A 23315-nucleotide genomic window follows, 5' to 3' on the forward strand; every position below is an offset into this window, starting at 1 on the left:
GTTTTCTTCTAAAAGTGTTTAGATTTATGATCCATTTTCAGTTATTTTGTTTTTAGTGCCTATCTCATTCCTCCCAATAATCTAATGAAGCAAGTACTATGGGTTGACAGGTTGTTCTTCTTGCAAAATAATGTTCAATTATTCCAACATTTTCTTTTCATTGTCTTTCAGTAAGATTCCATCTATCAAACACTCTATATAGAATCTACAAAAATGAAGGACAGCGTTTAGCTTTGGTGTGACAATCTTATGGCTAGAGATGGGAGAAGAGTTCCCACTTTCTTTGGCAAGAGATGTGTAAGTAGCGTGCTTTCTGCTCTGTAGGTATGCATTGTATAGGACAGTCCAGAAAGAACTATCAGTGCTCTCTAGCCAGGGATCACCAGGAACACATCAGTGGTTTAACAACGTACACTTATTACTCATTTTTTTTTCTTTTAAGATTTTATTTATTCATCTGACAGAGATCACAAGCAGGCAGTGAGGCAGGCAGGCAGAGAGAGGAGGAAGCAGGCTCCCTGCTGAGCAGAGATTCCCAATGTGGGACTTGATCCCAGGACCTTGAGATCATGACCTGAGCTGAAGGCAGAGGCTTAACCCACCGAGGCGCCACCTTATTACTCATTTCGGTGAGGGAAAGCACACACTATGGGGAGCATTGAGGCATCTCAGTAAGAGGAAGGACTTAAGATTAAGATTTGGATTTGTGTTAGCTCATTTGGGGAACTTTGCTTTAAACTGTATGCTGTCAGGAAGCAGTGGTAAGTCTATGGTTGAGTATCTTAAGAAATCTTTTGTAGAAAGAGGAAAGACTAGCACGAGGCTAAAGCTGTAACTGGTAAAGAAGTAACAGTCACTCACATTATTTGATATTTTCAGTTTGTGTTTTCTATTTGGTGGCTTGGAAAGGTTCATGTTTCTATGTCCAAAAATGGTTATGGAGTAGTCTTATTTTTGTCCTGATCCATCATGATTATGCAGTGGCCTTTTCTGATGTTGACGTTCTCTGAAACTGTTTATGTTCCATAGGAGACATCAAGGCCTAGCTATGCCAGGCCAGCTCCTAGCAACACCAAGACCTGGCTGATAGCACCAGGTCAGCCTCTTGATGTCAGGAACTGCTTTTTTCTCTCAGAATTTGGTGGTTGAGAACTAAGGCCCTAGAGTGAGGAAAAAAAAACAAAAACAAAAACGTGTTTTATACCAGGATCTGCTCTTTAAGGGCTGTGGGCCCTTGGATAAATTCTTTAACTTCTCTATGTATCAGTTTCCTCATATGAATATGGGGATAACAGTACTTGCTTCACTGGATTATTGGGAGGAATGAGATACGTGCTAAAAACTTGTATCAAGGGGTACCTGGTGGCTCAGTTGGTTAAGTGTCTGCCTTCAGCTCAAGTCATGATTCCAGGGTCCTGGAATCAAGTACTGCATCGGGCTCCTTGCTCAGTAGGGAGCCTGCTTTTCCCTCTACCTGCCACTCTCCCTGCTTGTGCTCTCTCTTGCTCTGACAAATAAATAAAATCTTTAAAAAAAGAAAAACAGGGGCGCCTGGGTGGCTCAGTGGGTTAATCCGCTGCCTTCGGCTCAGGTCATGATCTCGGAGTCCTGGGATCGAGCCCCGCATCAGGCTCTCTGCTCAGCAGGGAGCCTGCTTCCTCCTCTCTCTCTGCCTGCCTCTCTGCCTATGATCTCTCTGTCAAATAAAGAAAATCTTAAAAAAAAAAAAAAGAAAAAGAAAAAGAAAAAAACACCTGCCAAAAAACCTTAGTTCTATCACACAAAAGGTTAAGAAAGCCATTGGGGCACAGAAAGGAAAACCAAGAATAGTCCAGGTAATTGTTCCAGGAAAGTCAAAGAACAGTAAGAAACTGAGAATAGAAAAGCAAAATAATTTACATTGGGTGATAATCTATATAAAGCTGTTAACTGTCCAGCTCATTTCAAAATGCCAGGATAATGCAATACATTCATAAAAATATGATGGAACATAGGAAAATATGTGGACCTTACACCAAGTAATTCGTCATTTAAGTGAATTTACATAGAAGCACTGAGAAGAGTGGTCAACAACTCAATGACGAAAACTATTATTATGCCTATGCTAGGAGGCAGATTCATGTGATGGATAGAAAGTTGGATTGGGATCCCTTTCAACTTCAATGTCTATAAATAATTTATTTTTGCTTTCATGTTTCTGGTGTACAGCTTGCTTCTTTCTGGCCCTTACTTTTTGAATGCTCCCTCTTGTTAAGCATGCAATATCACACCTAATTTCTAGTTTTTCAATAATGCAGAAGGCTATCTGTGTGTAACCAGCCAGAGGAAAACAGTGATCTAAGAAACTGGAAAACTGATAAAGGCTGCATTAAGAAATTTGTTTGATTAAAAGAAAGTTATTGCCTGAAGGCTCCAAGGACTCATCATTTTAAAACATTAGTCAATCAAAAGAACATCTAGAAATTGTTTCATTTTAATAATCTGAGAATGAGATTTCACAGAACAGGAAAAAAGACCTGAGTGGATTCAGTCTATAAAATGAAGTGGGCCTGAGTTCTTGAGACTCCTTCTGCCATACCACAGTACTCCAAATCAAGAGAGAATTCTCTGTAGAAGCCATTTCATCATGATCACAATATTTTCATTTCAGATCTAGTGGTGGGTGAGCACCAAGTTGTGCTATTCACTTTTACAAGTTTGAAAACCGAGGCAGTAAGAAATGATGGTGTCAGCCTTACAAAAAATACACGACTATCTATACTGGTAGTTTTACAAGGTTCTAGTGGACTCACAACAACCCAACGAGCTTCCCTCCATCTTGGTTGGTTGATGTGGTGGTTTTTAACCACTGCTGTGGATTACGACTTAAATAACTGTAAAAATATAATCTCCCAGGAGCGACCTCAGTTTTATTAATCATTTATACTTTAATAATGATTAAATTCTCTTGCAGAGAGAAAGAAGTGCAAGGGAAGCACAGTGTAATTGTCCACTTGTCATTCTGCCTAGCGTTTACCCTGGAAAAGTTAGGTATTAGGGACAGAGGTTTCTGTGATAATAATAGAGTAGGTAACTCAACTCTTCACATTTTGGGTAAATACCGCAATCCTCAGAGCCTGATAATCATCCAAATCATATTTTATTTATTTTTGTAATTTTTTTTTAGAAAGGGAAGGGAGGAGGGACAGAGAGAGCGAATTCTAGGCAGGCTCCAAGCCCACTGTGGCAGGGGCTGGATCATGAGATCCTGACCTGAGCGGAAATCAAGTATCCCACACTTACCTGACTGAGCCACCCAGGCACCCCCACCCCGCCCTGTCCAAATTATATTTTAAAGTGACAATATTATTTAATTTCCCCTTTAAGTTCTGGGAAACTAAAATGTCCTCATAGTCTTAGATCAATAGTCTAAGTGGATCTGATTTACTGCTTTGATAAATCAATGACTCAGCTGAAACCATAAACTATATTTAATTCACTACCTTTATGACCTGGGTCAAAGTTAGCTTCTTCCAGGCTGCTCTCTTGGGTTAGCGTGTCCCTTTCGGAGCCTGGTCAACAGTTACTATTCGGTTGCATCACTCTATTTTGCATTGGGGGGGGGGGGGACAAAACAAAACATTTTGTGAGGTTATTGACTGGCTGCTTCGCGTGCGTTCTGTCTTGCCGACCGGACCAACAAGGAAGATCTCGGACTTGTACAGGAATCCACATTTTGGAAAGCCCTTTCACACCCACCACCTCTTGATACTCTCAAAAAACCTACGATGGACTTCCTCTCCTCTTCGCGTTACGGTGTGGGAGGAGGGGCAGAGGAAGGTGAGCGGGTCCCATCTACCTAGTTGAGCGGCCTCTGCGCCCCTCATCTCCCTGCGTCGCCACGACACCTGCAGTAAGAGTGAGACGCCTCCCATCGCCCAGAGCTCAGGTGCAGACAGCGTCGTCTCAGCGCTACACGCATCTCCACACCTTCCAGAACCGCAGGCAGAGCTTCTGCCGCGGCGGGGAGGCGAGAAGAGGCACCCCGCGAGTCAGCCTGTGGCGAGGGAAGGGCGCCGCGCCAGGGTTCTAACTTCCGACTCACTTCTCTATCCACCACCAGGCACCCACTCTCCTCCTGGGAGCGCCTGGCGAGCCCTCAACGCTGCAGGAGGCCCGGCGACCAGCACCAACCGCAGCGGTTCTTCCTGCCAATTCCGGGCCAGGGCGGCTTTATAATAACGACCCCAACGTCCCTGTCGCCACCGCTGTCACCTGGACAGTAAGGGCGCGCGTCGAGAGCCCCACAGTGAAGGGCTGACAGAAGGCCTAGCTCGTCACTATTCTGAAGGGCAGGAGGGGAGGGAAGAATATTGAAGCCCAGGGGCTAAGAGCCCGAAAAACTGGACACCATCCCAGCGTCCCTAGGGGAAAGGTTCTCAATTCCGACCGACCGTTACTTGCAGCTGAACGAAAGCTTCACTGAGCCGCGGGGCGAGCGCTCGAACCCTGAGGCCCGCCGCCAGCGCGTTCCCGGGGCTCCGCTCCCCTCGCCCGATCTGATTGGACGGTGGAGGAAAGGGGGCGGAAGGCCCCCCGGACAAGGCGCGCGCGCAGGCGGGCCAGGGGTTCCCGCAGAGGCACCCAGGGGGCCAAGGGGCGGGAGCAGGCAGCAGGGGCGCCGCGCGTGCGCACGTTCAGAGGCGGCCGGCTGGGGGCTGCTGGGAGGGCAGGGCAGTTCGAGAAACGGGTGGGCGTGTGCCCGGTGGGCACGGGAGGGGCCTGGGGTGCGCCTGCGCGTCGGAGCCGGAGCCGCGGGAGGAGGCGGGAGCTGAGGAGGCGGCGGAGGGGGCGGGTCGCGTCCGGCGCCACGTCCGCAGCCAGAGGCCGCTACTGCCGTCGTCGCCAACGGAGTCTTCTGGCTCTAAAGCCCGAGGAAGCGCCTCCCGAACCCGCAGCTGCCCGGGGCTGTGACAATCGCTCAAGCCACCGCAGCGCTCTTCCGTGCTGCCGGCTCCCTCCGCCCAGCCCCGGCTCCAGGCGCCGACCCTCGACCCCGGAGGTGAGTAAGTGGGGCTGGGAGGGCGGGGGGCGCCGTCCCGGCTTCCTGTCCTCCTCTCTGTCGCCTTCTTCCGTTAGCTCTCCTGCACCTCACCACCCCCGGGCCTGGCTTCCCCGAGCGGAGCCTTTTGGGGGGACTGAGCGGGAAAGGGGGAGGGGCGGGACGATGTTGGGGGCGGACGGAGGTTCGCGGGCTGGGTTGTTATTCTTTACGTGTCCTGGGCTCCCCATCGGTGGTTTGTGACCGGGGACTCTCCTTGGAAGCCTCCGCTTTACTTCTTAGCTCCTTGGGTGTCAGCCTGGGGGGATGGGGGTGGGAGGGCGTCAGCAGCTTGGGAGAGGAGAGGGATGCGGCAGTGTGCTGGGCTTCCCCACCACACTAACTCCTGACCTGTTGATAAACCGCTCTCGTGGGTTCAGGCAAACGAGCCTGGGTCCCCAGTGCTCTTCCCACGTAGAAAGGGCTCTACTCTCACGCCTAACCTAAAGCTCAAAGTGTGGTATAGAGAGAGGCGCTGCCGGCACCAGGGTGACTGGGGACCGCTGGAGCACCCGTCAGTGCCATCATTGCCTCCCGAGTCTAAAGAAAAACCGTGCCTGGTGTGCACACGCAGCTATGAGACTGGTCCCCAAGCTCCCACCTCCAATTAGATCCCCGCCTAAATAGATCGCCTTTTGTATATGAGAAGACGTAAGATTTCTGGAACCCTGTGGGAGTGGTGGTGTGCTGGGTATACAACGTGGAGCAGAGGGAGGAGGTGCTGAGCTTGGCCCTAGTCACGGCTTCTCCAGGGTCATTTTCTGCCTCTCCTGCCACGTCACTCCCTCTGCTAAAGAAAAAAAGAAAAAGACTTGCAGTGACTAAAGAGATTAGTGGGGGAAGAAGGGACCAATGGGAAACGTTTAGAAACACCTAAAGTGGAGAGTTATTTATTACGCTCTTGTGAACACTTGTGCTAATTCCAAATGAAAATGCTTTATCTGCTATATGCGATTGTTTAACCTTTAGAACATACACTGGTGTGGGTGCTCTAAAGGGCTCCCAGGAATACTGATACCACATCAACAGGTCCGTGTTTGCATGTATGTGGCCATGCCTGCTTTTGCAAAGAACTAGGGAAGTAATGTTTAATAAACTTAAATGCACTGTCTTGACTTTTTTTTTCCCCCTGCTTTCATTTCTTTAGTCTATGTTATGGCAGATGGACCAGAAACCAAGTTCAATAAAAATATGTCTATATATAGAGAATATTGTTAGAAAAGTTTAAGGATAGATAGAAAATTTCTGTGTGTGTGTGTTTAACTAAAGGAAAATCTTTACCTGTCTTTGTTTCAGTCACTGAGTACTTGCTGTTTTTGCTACTTCCTGAAGATAGCTCACTGGATTACATATAAACTCCCTTCAGAGTGAGGCCTTCGCCTGCTTGTTCTAGTTACAACCTCAGTGCCTAACACAGTGTCTGATGACATGGTAGGGACACAAATATCTGTTGAACTAATGAGGTATAATTTGGTGAAGATTACTGGTATACTGGTTATCTTAGCTTATTGTAATTCTGCTTAATGTTTCATTTCAAGGCAACACTTAAAAAGTTGTCATTTTGATACTGTCAGTTGTTACTGTCCCTAAGGTGGTCCCTTAAAAGCTTTACTGACAGATTACTTTTTCTTCCCTGCCAGATTCAGTGCATTTCTTGTAGCCTGCTTTCTGTTGATTTAATGGGCGGGCTTTGTTTAAAAGCAGCCTGTTCAGGATAGTTGGTTAACTAGAGAAGCCTAAACACAGTAAGCTGGTGTTTTAATATACACTGCCTGTTAGTGTTATCTGTTAAAGTTCTGTATAAATGTATTTTGAAACTCTTAGTAGTTATTTGGCAAAGAAGCTAAAAACGAGAGTGAGGATGTGGCAAAGTTCCTATATATAGAATGTGTAGAAGAATTTAGCTAATTCATTTATAGTCTTTTTCTTATGGGAAATTGGCACTTACTATTTAATAGTAGGTTTTTGAAATGGCTTTGAAGGTAAACTGTTGTGTAGTGTATTTTGTAGTTAGGCTTCATATAATGTGTTAGTGCTGTTTAACTTCCTTTAGTACAAAAGGGGGTGTTTATCCATAGGCAAATTTGTATACTGTTTTCAAATTTGTTTTCGCCATTAATGAAAACTTGATGTGTCAAATGTAGATATCCACAAACAACACTGATTCATCTGTTTTCCTTTAAAAAAAAAAAAAGGTTCCTAAGAGGCATTTGTTTACTTATTTCTATTATTGGAAGAAATTACCCTCTAGGGAATAGTGTTGTTATTAATCCTTGCTCAATATATTTGCCAGCTGCTATATCTATGATACCGTTGTACAGGACAAGAATTATTTCTCCTTGGCCTAAAATGCCTAAAGTAACTACTGGCGAATTTTAGTCTACAGCAAAGAAGTCTTTCACATTTCACAATTTCTTAAAAAGATACAACCAGTTTTAGTTGGTATTCTAAATTTGTTCACATGTTAGGACCAAGTGGTAAAACTGATTTATGTCCATAGAAGTAGTTCAGTTATTTGTCCTGATCTAAAGGCTGTTTTCTGTTTTTATTTTTTATTTAAAAATTTTTTTAAAGATTTATTTATATGATGGAGAGAGAAACGTCAAGAGAGGGAACAAAAGCAGGGGGAGTGGGAGAGGGAGAAGCAGGCTCCTGCAGAGCAGGGAGCCCGATGAGGGCGGGGCTCCATCCCAGGACGCTGGGATCATGACCTGAGCCAAAGATAGACACTTAACCAACTGAGCCACCCAGGTTCCCCATAAAGGCTGTTTTCTGTTTTTATTGCCTTCCTTAAAAAGGTACTTTTTAAATAGAAACTTACGTATATTATGAATTCCTAGAAAGCAGATAATTTTTGGGGTTTTGCATGAAATAAATTAATAAATGCCAAGAAAATGTGTCCCCTTTGGGTAAATTGGTTTATAGAAGTCCTATGTGTGCTGAATCACGCTGAAATCTCAGAGCCTGACAGGGTGGCTGGCACACAGTAGGGACCCACCTATATATTGAACTAATAATTCAGTGAGTTTAGGGCAAATGGTTTGCATAGAATGAGATAATTTTGTTTAAGGGTAACATTTAAACAGTCATTTTGACACTTTTCCTGCCATTATTACTTGTCTCCATGTGTATACTTCTAAATTTTACAAGCAGATTATTTATCTTTCCCAGTTTTAAGAGATTAGAAGTGCGTTTGTTTTAGAATTCACAATTTAAAAGAAACAAGACCACTGTAGTGATGATAATATACAAGGTGGTAATATAAAAAATAATTTCTCCTTAGTGATAAAGTGGTAGTACCTGTAAAGAGGTAATATCACTCAAAGTTCGGCACATATATCTGTAAAGGGGCTGGGAGTGATTTATCTGAGTAAAAAGTGCAGGTGGCTTTACAGATAGTTAAGAATTTTAGCAAAAATACTTTCTACAAGGTATTTGATGCCTTATGATCAAACTGGGAATTTAGAAAACAATATTCCAAATACTTGCACTTTTACAAAATTTTTATTAACACTCTGAGTTCTGGAGGAATTTTAATACTTCGTACTTGCTGTAAACACCAGTGATGTACAAGAAACTCAGACATTGGGACGCCTGGGTGGCTCAGTTGGTTGAGCAGCTGCCTTCGGCTCAGGTCATGATCCCAGCGTCCTGGGATCGAGTCCCGCATCGGGCTCCTTGCTCAGCTGGGAGCCTGCTTCTCCCTCTGCCTCTGCCTGCCATTCTGTCTGCCTGTGCTCGCTCGCTCTCCCTCTCTCTGACAAATAAATTAAAAAAAAAAAAAAAAAAAGAAAGAAACTCAGACATTAAAAAATATATCATCAAAACAAAAATCAATCCCTGTGGCCTCTTAGAACTTCAGAGCCCTCTAATAGCAAGTTCCTCTGTTCTTGGTAGCTCTGCTTCTAGCCTGGCAGGACTCCACATTTTCTTTTTTTTCTGCTTATTGATAATCCTTTGGCAGCTATCACTAACAATATTAAATGTGTCTGTGGATATTTCTGTATAATAGTATCTAGATTCCTACATTTCAAACTCTTCTGCCAAAAGTACATCTAACTTAAGAGCAGAATAAATTCATGGGGAATGGGGGTGGGAGTGTTGTGGGCTGGGAAGAGAGAAGTGGTAAATCTGAGAGTATATCCTGAAGAAATTCCAAGCAATAAGGAAATTTCTTGAGAGTCTGGTTATTCTAAAAAACTCCCAAGCACTTTTCAGTTATCTTTTTAATTAGTGTATATTTAAACACAAAAAGTATTTTAAATTACTGTGTAGTAAAATGCATGCTTCATCTTCTCTCCTGTGGTTCTTGAAGCCTCTGGTGTACTACTGCTTTCTCTTAAAAACATTTGGAAAGCACAATTCTAGCTTAAAGTATTCTTTTTTATTTTAAACCAATAATTTGGACCATGTATTGGTATGTATCTTTCCTTGTGTTGCTTAAAATTAACGTAGATACAGATGATAATTTTATCCCACTTATTCCACAAATACTCTGTGTCAGCTTACAACAAAATCATATTCTAACAAAATGTTAAGATTGTAAATAAGATACTCAGATTGCAAACCAACCAGGGAGAATAGCAGTGAGAGCGGGGATCTTGAGATATGGAGTTGGGGGAAAATTGGACAACTAGGCAGGCTTCAGGAACCTGCCCAAGTAAGTTATGATTTTACCTGTAAGCTTCCTGGAAGCCAAAGGGAAAAGGAAGATATCACATCTTTCTTTTAAAGATTTTATTTATTTATTTGACAGAGAGAAATCACAAGTAGGCAGAGAGGCAGGCAGAGAGAGAGGAGGAAGCAGGCTCCCTGCTGAGCAGAAAGCCCGATGTGGGGCTCGAACCCAGGACCTGGGATCATGACCTGAGCCGAAGGCAGCGGCTTAACCCACTGAGCCACCCAGGCGCCCCTACATCTTTCTTTTAAATAGGAAAGTGCAGGGGCGCCTGGGTGGCTCAGTGGGTTAAGCCGCTGCCTTCGGCTCAGGTCATGATCTCAGGATCCTGGGATCGAGTCCCGCATCGGGCTCTCTGCTCAGCGGAGAACCTGCTTCCTCCTCCCTCCCTCTCTCTCTCTCTCTTTCTTTCTCTCTCTCTCTCTGCCTGCCTCTCTGCCTACTTGTGATCTCTCTCTGTGAAATAAATAAGTAAAATCTTTAAAAAAAAAAAAAATAAATAAATAGGAAAGTGCATAGCTCTCAAAGAGAAGAAAGCGTTCTGAATCTGTTGCGGAAACAAAAGTTTTTCTGAATACTGTTAAAGAAACTTCTTATGTGGAGCTTCCTATCAGAGCTATCAAGTGATGCAGTAGATAATTTCTTTACAGTGCAGTACAGTGTACTAAATAGCTTGCATAAGGCTCTTTGTCAGGGTTTTCTTACTAAGGACATAACTGAGAATTAAACCCAATGTCCTTTTCTTCAAATCAGCATTTTGTGATTTAAGTTTTTTTTTTTTTTTTTTCAGATAACCTTGATTTGAGGATAAAAAACTAAAAAAAACTAGGATAAGAACTAGGTAGATGAACTGCTAAATCTTCGGAAATACCCTTTAATGAATATCACTGATTTCTAAGGCTTAAAAATATATAATTTTCTTTAGGTATGAAAGCAATACATGTTTATGGTAGAAACTTAAAATATAGATGTTAAATACATATTTGTATATGTATTATATATATATATAAATATATATATAGATTTACATATATAACTACATATAGATTTACATAAATAAGAGATTTCTTTGTCTCTGTAGCGTGCTCTCTCTCTCTGTCTCTTCTCTTGCTATATATTTCTACCTCCTAGTGGCAGTCTTTGTCAACATTTTGGTATATTTCGTTTTTAAAGTCTTTTCATATGCATTAAAAAAACTGGGTTATATAATATATGCCTTTTATATTCTCTGAATATAACATTAGCATTTCCCCATAGTATTTGGTCTTCATAAATTATCTTAATGTCTGCATTGTGTGTCTCTAGGAAGCTTATAAATTCGTCTCTTGCCTTCTCTGAGGCTGTAGTCATTTGTACATTTGTACATTTTTCAGATGTATTTTGTATTTTGTTTGCTTTTGCTGGCTTCTCTTTCACTCAGCTCTTAAATATGAGCGGTCCAGTTAAGGTTATCAGTCTATTTCTCCCTTCATTCTTTTCCTTGATCATATCACCCATCCCCCACATTTGTCACTATCACTTCATACCACTTACAGGGCCTCAACTCTAACTCAGACTTCAAGCTGAGTTTCAGACTCCTTAAATCCAGTTGCCTCCTAAACATGTCATGTAGATGCCCCAAAGGCATTTGAAATCCAGCTGTTCCCAAAAAAGGTCCTTTCATCATATGTGTAGTCAACAGCAATGTACACTTCTATTTTTGAGGGTAGATCTCATGTTAAGTATTCTTAGCACAATAAAATAAAAATTTTAAAAGTCGTTCATCTTTTCTCAGAAGTGGTTTCTTGTCCACTGTCCCTTGTCTTTATGCTCATGCTAGAAATTTTCCATCCTGCAATTTCCTTTTATCTCATATTAATATCCAGGCTCTGTTCTCCTTCATAAAAAATTCAGTTATTTGGGGGCGCCTGGGTGGCTCAGTGGGTTAAGCTGCTGCCTTCGGCTCAGGTCATGATCTCAGAGTCCTGGGATTGAGCCCTGCATCGGGCTCTCTGCTCGGCAGGGAGCCTGCTTCCTCCTCTCTCTCTGCCTGCCTCTCTGCCTGCTTGTGATCTCTCTCTGTCAAATAAATAAAAAAAATAAAATCTTAAAAAAAAAAATTCAGTTATTTGTCTGCCATGCATCTGGCATTGAAAAAGGCTCTGGGGATGCAGCAAAACCAAGCCTTGTTCTCATGGAGCTTACATTCTAATTATAGGAGACACAAAGTAAACCTATGTGTTTATATATAAATACTTTATATATAAAGTGAAAGTATGAGCACTGAAGAAAATTGATCCGGGTTAGGTGAAAATGATAGGGAAGGGAGTAGGAGGGTGCAAATCTAGTGATCTGGGAAGATCTCTGTTAGGGGACGTTCACATAAAGATCTGAAGGGAAGTAAGGAAGCAAGCCATGAACACTTGGGGAAGAGCCTTTCAGGAGAAGGGTGAGCAGGGAAACCCGGGTTGGTAGACTGGTATGAGAGAGAGGCAGAATGTTAACATCAGAGTGTTAGATGTCAGGCCTCAACTCTGGATTTTATTCTGAACAAAACAGGAAGCAGTTGTAGGGGTTTAAGCAGAGTGTGACATGGCTAGACCCGAGGAAGAGCAAAGGTGGAGGCTCAGAGGCCAGTTAAGAGACTTTGTAGCAGCCCAAGTAAGAGAAATGATAGTTTAATTGAAAGTGGTAGCAGTAGAGGTGATGAGAAGTGGTTGTATTCTGTATTTATTTAGGCAGCAGAATTTACCGATGATTAGATAGGAATGTAAAAAAAAAAAGGGGGGGGGAAGTCAAGGTTGACTCCTGGATTTTTGCCCATTTATTTATACAGGAAAAACTGGCAGGGCTCAAACTATTACTGTATCTCACTGAACTTCTAAAGCAGCCCCTTACTGTGTTTAATCTCTCTGTCCTTCATATGTTCTTTTTATTTATTTATTTATTTTAATTTATTTTAGAAGGAGAGCAAGCATGAGGTGGGTGGCAGGGAGGAGGGAACGGAGGGAGAGAGAAGATCTCAAGCAGATGCACCGAGCGCAGAGCCAGACACGGGGCTCGATCCCATGTCACCAAGACCATGACCTGAGCGGAAATCAAGAGTTAGCCACTTAACCAACTGAGCGACGCAGGCGCCCCACCTTCCTCATCTGTTCTTGCTTCTGTTAGCTTCTTAAAGCGCAGCTCAGACAGTGTTACTGTCATGGCCCTCCTTTGCCTACCCATAGAAGGATAAAGTCAATTCATATTATATAAATGAATTTGCATATGTCTTTTATGAAGCAGCACCCATCCTTTAAAATGGTGGTCTTTGGGATGCCTGGGTGGCTCAGTGGGTTAAGCCGCTGCCTTTGGCTCAGGTCATGATCCCATGGTCCTGGGATCGAGTCCTGAATCGGGCTCCTTGCTCAGTGGGGAGCCTGCCTCTCTCTCCGCCTCTGCCTGCCTCTCTGCCTGCTTGTGTGCTTTCTCTCTCTCTCTTTCTGACAAATAAATAAATAAATAAAATCTTTAAAAAATAAATAAAATGGTGGTCTTTTAAATTACAAGATATATGTGGCAAAATTAACCTTTTAAAGGGATTCTGAATTAGGAAAAGGTAAGTCTTTTAGTTGGGATTTGTGGGATATATACAGAAAGGCACTTTTGAAATGTAGGCAATTGCTGTCACACCTGTTTTTTAAATAAGCCTTATGACCAGTGTGGGGCTTGAACTCATGACCCTTCGGTCAAGAGTCACATGCTCTACAGACTGAGCCAGCAAGGCGCCCCCTCCCCATCACACCTGTTTTTAAAGTCCAGTTAACATATGTAAGATGTATGTGCGTATATAATTTCTCTATATTTCTGTACATGACATAGTAGCATCTGTTGATTGGTTGATCAGCTAGATAATCTGGATTTGTATGTGTACGGTATACAGATCCTGGGAACATAGTAGGGAACAAGCTAAACAGTATCTTCTTTTGGAATTAACAGTTCAGTAGGGAAGAACGTGGCTCCACGGGAGTTTTTCATTAGGAAGGGACATGCATATTCGGTCCGGGATTTCTGCATATTTTGTTTTAAATTTGTTAAGTAGGATTCTAATACTTGTAGTATTGGACTACTAGTATTCCAATCTTGTTTTAATCTTTTCTTAGTCAAGTGAATATAAAAACAAAAATTTCAAGACAGGAAAGGGAATTGGGAAAAGAAAGTTTATGTTTTTTTCATCCCAGTGTAGCTTATTTCATTTCTTAGGTTCCTTTACTACTTGTACTAAGGAGGTAATCACATATGTATTTTTTCATACATTTTGAGTTCTTTTGCTACCTGTGTTTGTAAGAGTTCTAAAAACAAAAAGTAATCAGAATCCATCTCTTAATGATTCAGATTGATGATGTCATCTTTATAGAAGGACATCATGATTTTTAGAAAATTTTCAGATAAAACATGTTTTTTAGTCATAATACAGGTTTTCTCTAAGATAAAACATGTTTTTTAGTCATAATACAGGTTTTCTCTAAGTCTGTTGTAAAATAAATTACAGTTAAGTTAACCAATACTCTGTAGGAGGAAGCACTTAAGATTTTTGTCTACCAGCCCTGACTTTCCAACTTTCTTTCAATTAGTAAGCAGTAGTAACAACATAGGAAAGCTTGTACTATGCTTGTTACTCTTTGGTTGGTGTTTGAGATAAGATTTATATTGTCTTCTATTATAAGTAAAAGTGTTTCTTAAATACCACAAACTAGGAGAAAAATAAGATGTAGTTTTGTGACAAGTGTTTTAAAATGTTTATCTGAATAAAGTTGATTAAGTCTTAATTTAGCATTTGCTAAGTGGTCATCTCACAGGTTGACATTACAATGAAATGTGTATATGTTTTTTAGGAGATCATGAATCAGGCAGATAAAAATCAAGAACTCCCATCATACCTTAGTGATGAACCACCAGAAGGTAAGTATGCATCTGACATACTAAGAATGAAAACAAAGGCCCTACTAAATTAAAATTCTGATTGTTTTTATTAAATTTAAAGTAACAGTCTGTTTATCTTGTCAGTAAAGATGTTCCAAAAGTAATTGAAGATAAACACTTTTAGCTTGTAAGATGAAAGCATATATATTGCTGAATGGGGACACCATGCAACAGTTTTATTATATAAGATCTGTTCTTTTGCTACTCTTTTATTAAGACCATTTCACAAGTTAGAGTATTCTTTCATTTGTAAAGAATGGGTATGGGGGGGCGCCTGGGTGGCTCAGTGGGTTAAAGACTCTGCCTTCGGCTCAGGTCATGATCTTGGGGTCCTGGGATCGAGCCCCGCATTGGGCTCTCTGCTCAGCAGGGAGCCTGCTTCCTCCTCTCTCTGTCTGCCTCTCTGCCTACTTGTGATCTTTGTCTGTCAAATAAATAAATAAAATCTTAAAAAAAAAAGAATGGGTATGGGGTGCAGAGGAAGGATGGACCATGTTTAATTTTTCACGTAATGCATACAAAAACTCAATTCAAGAGCCACTTGAAATTTGTTATTAAGCTGTTATTTATCCTTGGTAGTTCTTCTTCCTATAGTAATACATGGTCTTAGGGTCTGCTTAATTTAAATTCTCTTTTAGTTTGAAAATTGTGACATCACGAGTCCTCTTCTTACTTAGACTTCAAAAATCATTGGAAATGCTAACTGCATATGTGACTGTCTTGGCTATATACAGAAAATGACTGCAGGCATTTTCTGTTTGTGGTTTTGGTGTAGAACATTTTTCAACTTAAACCAAATAGTAATTTCCTTCAACAACTGCATGTTTGTACAGGACAGTCCTAATCGGTCAGATAGAAAATCAAAATGAAGACTAAGGGATGAAATGGCCAGCAGACCGTACTGGAGTTGCAGGCATACTAGTATCTCTGGGAAGAGGGAAGAGCTGGAAGTTGTGATTGGGTATTTTATTTTCTTTTCAGTTACCCACTGTCCAAGCTGGTAGACAAAAATGAAATTGTTAGGAAAACACAATGAAAAGTTTGTACTTAACCCTGAAAGAAGATGGTGGTAACTAGGTGATTAATTTTAGTTTGGTGGAAGAATATCCTGGAAAATTATTAGTTCAGCTGTTTTCTTGACTTATTTTTTAGGTCTAGAACTCTAGAGTGTTGAAAAGTTAGGGCTTAATGAGAAAGTCAGTAAGGACTTTGTAGGGATAAAGTCAGGAAAGAGAGAAAGACTGCTCAGGAGCATGCTTGTTAAGGAAGAGAAAGCTTTGGTAATGTCTTTGTATGGTAACCTGCTAAACCAGAGTAGTCTGCAGAGCAGATAATTTATATGGTGGTAATTAAGAGCACACTAATTAAAGAGTGTCAACAGCATTAATATTTATCTACTTTGACTAAGAAAAATCATCTTCATTAAATGCATGTGCACCAAATTTGGCATAGCAAGGTAATACTAATGAAGGTATTCAGCATGAAGAAGTTATCTGTTCTATTCTCAAATCAGGATTTTTTCCTTTTCCTGGTGTTAGTGACCTTGATTACAAAAGAATTACCAATTATGCCTTTTCATTATAATTTTATAATTAACATACTCAGATGCTTTTCCATACCCTGTCTTTTATTTCAGCTCTTTAATTTTATTTAAACAAATAATTTTATTTCAGAGAGAGTGCCTGTGCGCGCTCAAGCATGCAGGGGTGGGTGGGCGCAGAGGGAGAAGCAGACTCCCTGCTAAGCAGAGAGTCTGATGTGGGGCTCAATCCTAGGACCATGGGATCATCACATGAACCAAAGGCAGTTGCTTAACCAACTGAGTCACCCAGGCACCCCTAGTTAAAAATTTATATTAACTATGCTTATTACTCAAATAGCTTCAATTAAGAATTTGGTTTTTATAAATTTAGCCATTGCTATATCTGAGCTATTTTGATGAGCCATTGATCTTTTCATACTTGTAAAACCTCTAAACAATGGAAGGAAAATCAAGGTAAATTTGTGCTGTGTTAGAAAAGCTCGGTTTTTAGAATTTTTTTCTCCCATCAAATATTACCAGTTTCTTATTGTTGTCTTCTCTGATATATTCTGCTTGGAGTTAGTAGCTTTGGTAGTCCTAGTTGTGCCTGTGTACCCAAGAATTTACTTTTCTTTGTGTGAGTTGTACCTTTTCTGTGATTAAAGTCTGAATTGTTGGGTGCCTAGTGGCTCAGTTGGTTAAGCAACTGCCTTCCGCTCAGGTCATGATCCTGGAGTCCCAGGATCGAGTCCTGCATCAGGCTCGCAGCTCCATGGGGAGTTTGCTTCTCCCTCTGGTCTTCTGCTCTCTCACTGTCTCTCTCTCAAATAAATAAATAAAATCTTTAAAAAATAAAAATAAAAAAAAAGTCTGAACTGTTTCATGACCAAGTATTTTTCCACAAAGTTTAGAAAAATATAAACACCATTGCTTATGTGTTGTTGCTGCCTAAATCATTAGATTACAAAGGAGAAAAGACCTGTGTTTGTTTGAGGTTGATAACAAGCAAATATTTATGAAATCTTCCTGTAATTTTATGCCTAAGTTTGATATACGTGCCTATTTGAATTACTATTCAAAATGAAACAAACCAGAGAACAAAATAATGACTTAAATAAATCTGAATTTTTCATATTGATATTACCTTTTCTGGAGTAAAGGAGTTTTTACAGACTAGATATTTAAATGACATGCTCTCTCCTGTAAGAATTACTGGTGTGGTGAAAGTATTAAGTATAGCTGTAGTTTCTCAACACTGTAAAAAATGATTTTAGGTAAGTAACATGATTTTAAGATATAAGTAATTATTCTATTTTTACATAGCATTAGCTCTTTAAATACATTATTAAAATGCAAATAGAGCAGACACCCACATATATTTAAATTAGTGTTTCTTAAACTTTTTGGCTTTTCCACTTTTAAAAATTGAGGACCCCTAAAAGCTTGTGTCTTCATTGATATTTGCCATATAAATAATAAAAACTGAGAAATTAAATATTTTATGAAAAACCCTAGTAGACCAATTACATATTAATGTGATTAACATAGTTTTTGAAAAGCAGCTATTTTCCAGGGACGCCTGGGTGGCTCAGTTGGTTGGACGACTGCTTTTGGCTCAGGTCATGATTCCGGAGTCCCGGGATCGAGTCCCGCATCGGGCTCCCAGCTCCACGGGGAGTCTGCTTCTCCCTCTGACCTTCTCCTCACTCATGCTCTCTCTCACTGCCTCTCTCTCAAATAAATAAATAAACTCTTTAAAAAAAAAAAAAGAAAAGAAAAGCAGCTATTTTCCAAAGCAAAAAAAAAAAAAAAAAAAAAAATTGAACAGGTTGGGTGACCTTGTTTTTAAATTTTTGCGATCTCATTAATGTTAGGGTTAATAAAAGAGCTAGTTTCTCACAGCTGCTCTGTGTTTCATCTTTTGTGTTAGTCTGCACATCATTTAGATTCTGGAAAATTCTGTAGACTTGTGAATGAATGTGAAAGAATGAAAGTGAAAAGATAAATCCTGTGTTAGTATTATTATGAAAATCATTTTTATCCTGCAGAGCCCCTGAAATAGTCTTGTGGATACCCAGGGGTCCCAGGCCATATCTTGAGAACCACTGCTTTAAATGAAGAAGGTTGTTTCAGAGATGATTGAATTCTGTCAAGGAAACGACGGCTAAATATATTTGTCTTCCTATTTTTTCATGTCCTTTTGGGATATAAAGATTTTTATTAACAGCAACAAAACTATAAATCAAGGAAACATTTAAGTTTAGATTCTATTTGATGAAAGTTATCTAGTCCCAAAGCAATTTTTCTCATAGATACTAAGACTTAGCATTGGACCAAGATGTTTTAAAACCATGTACAACTATAGTTTTGAGGGAAGAGGTTTTTAGTGTCTTGATCAGGTTTGGATTTATGTGGTTCGTCTTATCAAAACAACCTCCTGATTGTTAGGAAATCTTAGGACACTTAATGATTTGAACTGCTCTTGTAAAGACTTAAAATTGGCTGTCTTCATGTTTTTTCTTACCAGGTTCAATGAAAGATCACCCACAGCAGCAACCAGGCATGTTGTCCCGTGTGACTGGCGGTATCTTCAGTGTTACAAAGGGGGCTGTTGGTGCCACCATTGGTGGTGTGGCTTGGATTGGTGGGAAGAGTCTGGAGGTGACCAAAACAGCTGTTACAACTGTGCCTTCCATGGGAATAGGGCTGGTGAAAGGGGGCGTGTCTGCTGTGGCCGGAGGTGTTACAGCTGTTGGGTCTGCTGTTGTAAACAAAGTGCCCTTAACAGGAAAGAAGAAAGACAAATCTGACTAAAATATGGAGATACACTTGCTCTCCACAGCATTATGATGCCAGTGGCATTGAATTGCTAAATTATGGACTACAACGAAGTCACCTGTTTGGACGTTTATCTTCTAAACTGCTGTGTTGAAAGTATTGATGACTGGCTTTTGTCTAAAAAGAAGAGACCAATACTAGCACAGTGTATGAAGGTTTCTCATACTTAAATTCCAGCTTTTTATCTGGTAAAATGTTACTCTTATTCAGTTGTAACTGAAGATATGGTATATTTGATATTTACTATAAGTCTTTCAGTTTAACTAAAAAATGTGAAAGTTGAATTTAGTTGATGATCTTTACAGTTCCATATGTATAATGTGCCAGGTAACTCATTTGCCCCTTAAGAAGGGAAACTTGAACTACATAAACTGTACCTTTGATGTGCCTAATAGTTTCAGATGTCTTAGTTTTTTTTATAACCATAGTTGGTTAGGCCAAGAGGCATTCTTTTCTTATTTAAGCTGGTAAAAGTAGCAGGAATTAGAGAAATTTAAAAGAAGAGGTAAATGGTTTTATGATACTGAGTGTTCACCATCTTTTGTTAGATATGCATTACATTAATTTAATCATTGATGCCTTATGAAACATCTTTTTAAATACCCTAACCATGTGCAGTTCTTAGAACTATCTATGGATTCTTTTAAAAATTGTGAAATTAGCTTTCCCTCTTAAGAATCTCAGGAGTGGTGGGTTAAAGGCATTTCTTGCTCTCAGCAGCTAAAGTAGTGCTTGTAGGCGTTTTGTTAACTGTCAGTGTAGTTACCAGCCGAACGTTACATTTCAGTCTGGTTTCATGCTCCATCTTTAATACACCTCACAGTGCCTAAGGAATATTTCTTTGCTGGTCATAAGCTCTCTTGGAAGTTTCACATTAAGGAGGAACAGATAATTTTAAATTCTTAAGAATCACCTAAAGCATCCCACATATAAAAAAATCTTCACATCAGTTTTATCTTTAGGATGGCTTAAAATGTTAGCAGTACCCCTTTTTAAAAAACACAGTAAAAGCAGCCACAAATATGGGGGAGCTAACTTTGAAATTGAATGAAATGGGCCCCACAGATTAGTTTTGAGTGTAAGATATGTATACAAGTGCTGTCAGTGGTTTATAGGCTTTTAAAACGTTATCTTATAATCAATCCTTAAAGAAGTCATAGACTTTGTACCATTTCCAAGTCAACTTTAGGCAGGGAATTGAAGTTTTTGATTGTGGATGATAAAGTGCGTCATGTCTTCTTAACATGTCTCATCATGTCTCATTCATTCTCAAGGAATATGACTTAGCTGGAATTCATTTTTTACATATTCCGTTTCATGAAAAATTTTTAAAAGTGGCACACATATTTGGTATTCCTCTTAACTGAGTGTTATAATCCAAGTCTGGAAAATCTTAGTTTTCTTTATACTTAAGTCTGGAAATTTGCCTCCATTTTGCAGAAGTGCGTGTTTGTGTAGCAAAGGAGGTGATGCTCTGGAGTAAGTCAGTCAGTACATCCTTAAGAACGTAAAACAGATCACTCTAGCATCCAAGGCTTAAATGTCTTTCTGAACCACTAAGCTTTATATTAATAATGTGGAACAACAAATGGATAAGAACATAACTTTTAAAAGCTTTCATAAACACCAGGAGGGATCTTAAGCAAACCTGCGAAAGTTCTTGAACCTACCATTTTATACAGAACTGAAAAGTTGAGTTCATCGTAAATGGTCATTTATTTCATGCTCTATGACTTAAGGTATTTTGGGTGGTGTATCTGGTCAAATGTCATAATCAGCAAAAGGGATTTTTAAAAGTGACTCCAGAGTTAATTGATGAACACTAAACAGTGATCTAAATAATGGTATTGGAGAACTTGTTTCCTGCTATTGAAAGAAATGATTGCTTCATTGCTAGTTTATATTTCTAATTTATCTTCTATAGTCATAGGTTCTGCTGTGCTTTGTACCTGAATTTCTAAACACAGACTTTAGTATACTGTGTGCTTGCATATTTATTTTCAACCTTGTCTTTAAAATTGCTTGAGGAAAAATGGTTGTGATTTCTGCCACAGAAAAGCCTCCTGGTACATTTTAGCTCTGAACTAGAACTTTATTCAGGAGAGGCTTTTGCAAGGATGGCAGAGAAGTGTACAAAGGAACGGTTAAATTACAGAGGTTCTTGTTGCAGTGAACTTGCCATTTGATGACACATACAGTTGTACACTTGAGTCTTCTCCAGTGTATTTGCGTAGATGGGCAGTTTGACCTGTGAACAGTACTGGGTCACTTCAAGAAACTAAGGTTGATACATACACTTGGAGGCATCTGTTATTCAGTGTATCTTTTGAGTGGGTATTTGGCACAATGAGGATGAACTTGTGTGACCCACTTGAATGCCTGATCTAATAATGTTGCATTATGAATCCTGTACTTAGTGAAATGTCAGATGAAGATGATTGGTGATTGAATAAAATTTTTTTTGTATAAAGGAATGGGAAAAGAATACATAAATCCGTCAATAAACACTATGTTCTGCAAAAGATGAAATGTTTCATAAAGATCTAAGGAAATAAAGGAAATTTAAAGGAAAAACAGGACAGTATTAAAATTTTTAGTTACATAGTTCAGAAAGTAACTGTAGTCAGTTTTTTTGATACTAATGCACAAACATGACAAAACATCTTTGAATATGTATTTTGATACCAAGACAGTGAAATGCAAATACATTTTAGTCCACTCTGATGAAGATTAAAAATGCAGATTTTTAGGTTTTATCCCAGCTTTCTGAATCTCTGCAGGTGGGGCCCAGGCCTGTAGTTCAGTATCCTCCACAGCTGATTCTTGTTAACAATTTGGGATCTGATGTAGAAGTAGGGAGCATTTTACTCTGTCCTAAGTAACTATGGAACCAACTTGCACCCTTCACTGGACAGAAGTGATTCAGAGAGATGGGAACCAGTTGGAGGAATGTAGAAAATTGATACATACTAGGTGTCTACTTACCTGCCAGGTGCTGTCCATACATCATCTGATTTAATCAGTACCGCAGAAGTATCTCTTTTTACAAATAGGAAACAGGCTTTCAGTGTTAGCAATTTTCCCATGATCACTTTTGAATTCAAGTCAATCCCTTCTGCAGTTAATACCCAGAAACAGAAGTGGGGCTACTCAGTAACTAGCACTTCATTCCGTTGTTGGCGGCCAGTGCTGACTGTGCGCTTCATTTACGAGGCTCACCGGAGCTCTCCGGAGTCTTAAAGGTAATCCCACTTAGTTTGGCAGCGCATTACGTTTGTCATTGAAATGAATTTAGTGTAATTATGAACTGTTGAAGGGAAATAATTTTGTTATTAGAGCCTTTTCTTCATAGAGGAAATAAAATTTGACTCTAGTGTTTTATGTTAAGGATGTCTCTCCTTGCTATATTGTTGACTTTGAAGATTTCAAATTAGGGGAAAAGGTTCAAGGGCTAAAAACTAATGGAACAGGATTTGGTCTAAGGAAAAATAAAGTCAGTAGGTTACATGTTTGGTCATGAATGTGTGTATTTTCTAAAAATTTAATCTTGTCAGGTGAGAGTAAGCTACAAATGTATTTCTATAACCATAAATGCCTCTGGTTTTCCACGCCTGGACCTGAGCACAAGTTTGCTGATATACTGACTATAGGCTTTTTACAAATTAATGGCCACTGAACCCTGCCATACTTTCTTATATACCCTTATGTTCGTTTTCTTACTCCTCAAAACCACCATTTCATTCCTTTTCTTTCCAGCCCTCCTGCAGTACTCCCTCCCATTCTACTGCCCTTTGTCAGAAGAGGCAACCTGACAGCAACTCTCCTCTCACACCACTTATTCCATCACGTGCCCACAACCGTCCCCAGGACTACAATCCCTGTTCTGATCCTAAGTCAGTCCCGCTTTCACTTCCTGCAGGATAGTCATCCTGCAGTTTTTCCATCTCTCTCTCTCCTGGGTCATATCCATGAGCATATAAACATCTTCTGGCATTTTCTTTTTTTTTAAGATTTTATTTATTTATTTGACACAGAGAGAAATCACAAGTAGGCAGAGGCAGGCAGAGAGAGAGGTAGAAGCAGGATCCCCGCTGAGCAGAGCCTGATGCAAGGCTTGATCCCAAGACCCTGAGATCATGACCGAGATCATGACCGGAGCCCAAGGCAGAGGCTTAACCCACTGAGCCAACCAGGTGTCCTACTTTCTTTAAAGAAAAAGTATGCCTAATCTTACAACCTCTCTTTTCCTGCTT

General features: G+C 40.2%; 1 protein-coding gene and 1 pseudogene across 2 annotated transcripts; one reads left to right on the forward strand and one right to left on the reverse strand.

The window, feature by feature from the left end:
• LOC125106060 (heterogeneous nuclear ribonucleoprotein A1-like) overlaps positions 1-4696 on the reverse strand; it is a 17628-nt pseudogene extending 12932 nt beyond the window's left edge.
• On the forward strand, positions 4540-22498 carry TMEM263 (transmembrane protein 263). Of its 2 annotated transcripts, none has more exons than XM_047739581.1 (3): positions 4540-5041; positions 14615-14681; positions 18752-22498. In XM_047739581.1, exons 2-3 carry the CDS (start codon positions 14621-14623, stop codon positions 19036-19038), a joined length of 348 nt encoding a protein of 115 aa, XP_047595537.1. In that variant the 5' UTR covers positions 4540-5041; positions 14615-14620; the 3' UTR covers positions 19039-22498. The 2 variants fall into 2 exon arrangements, with proteins under 2 accessions (XP_047595537.1, XP_047595536.1); XM_047739580.1 differs by lacking the exon at positions 4540-5041 and adding an exon at positions 6358-6511.
• The last annotated feature ends 817 nt before the right edge of the window (positions 22499-23315 follow it).

Source organism: Lutra lutra, chromosome 8, assembly GCF_902655055.1.
Source record: "Lutra lutra chromosome 8, mLutLut1.2, whole genome shotgun sequence".
Lineage (NCBI taxonomy): Eukaryota > Metazoa > Chordata > Mammalia > Carnivora > Mustelidae > Lutra > Lutra lutra.

What these genes read in the sequence shown, in the direction of transcription:
- TMEM263 (XM_047739580.1), top strand. An exon ending in TAGTGATGAACCACCAGAAG is followed by an intron (nt 14,682 to 18,751) that starts GTAAGTATGCAT and finishes TTTTCTTACCAG; the next exon opens with GTTCAATGAAAGATCACCCA.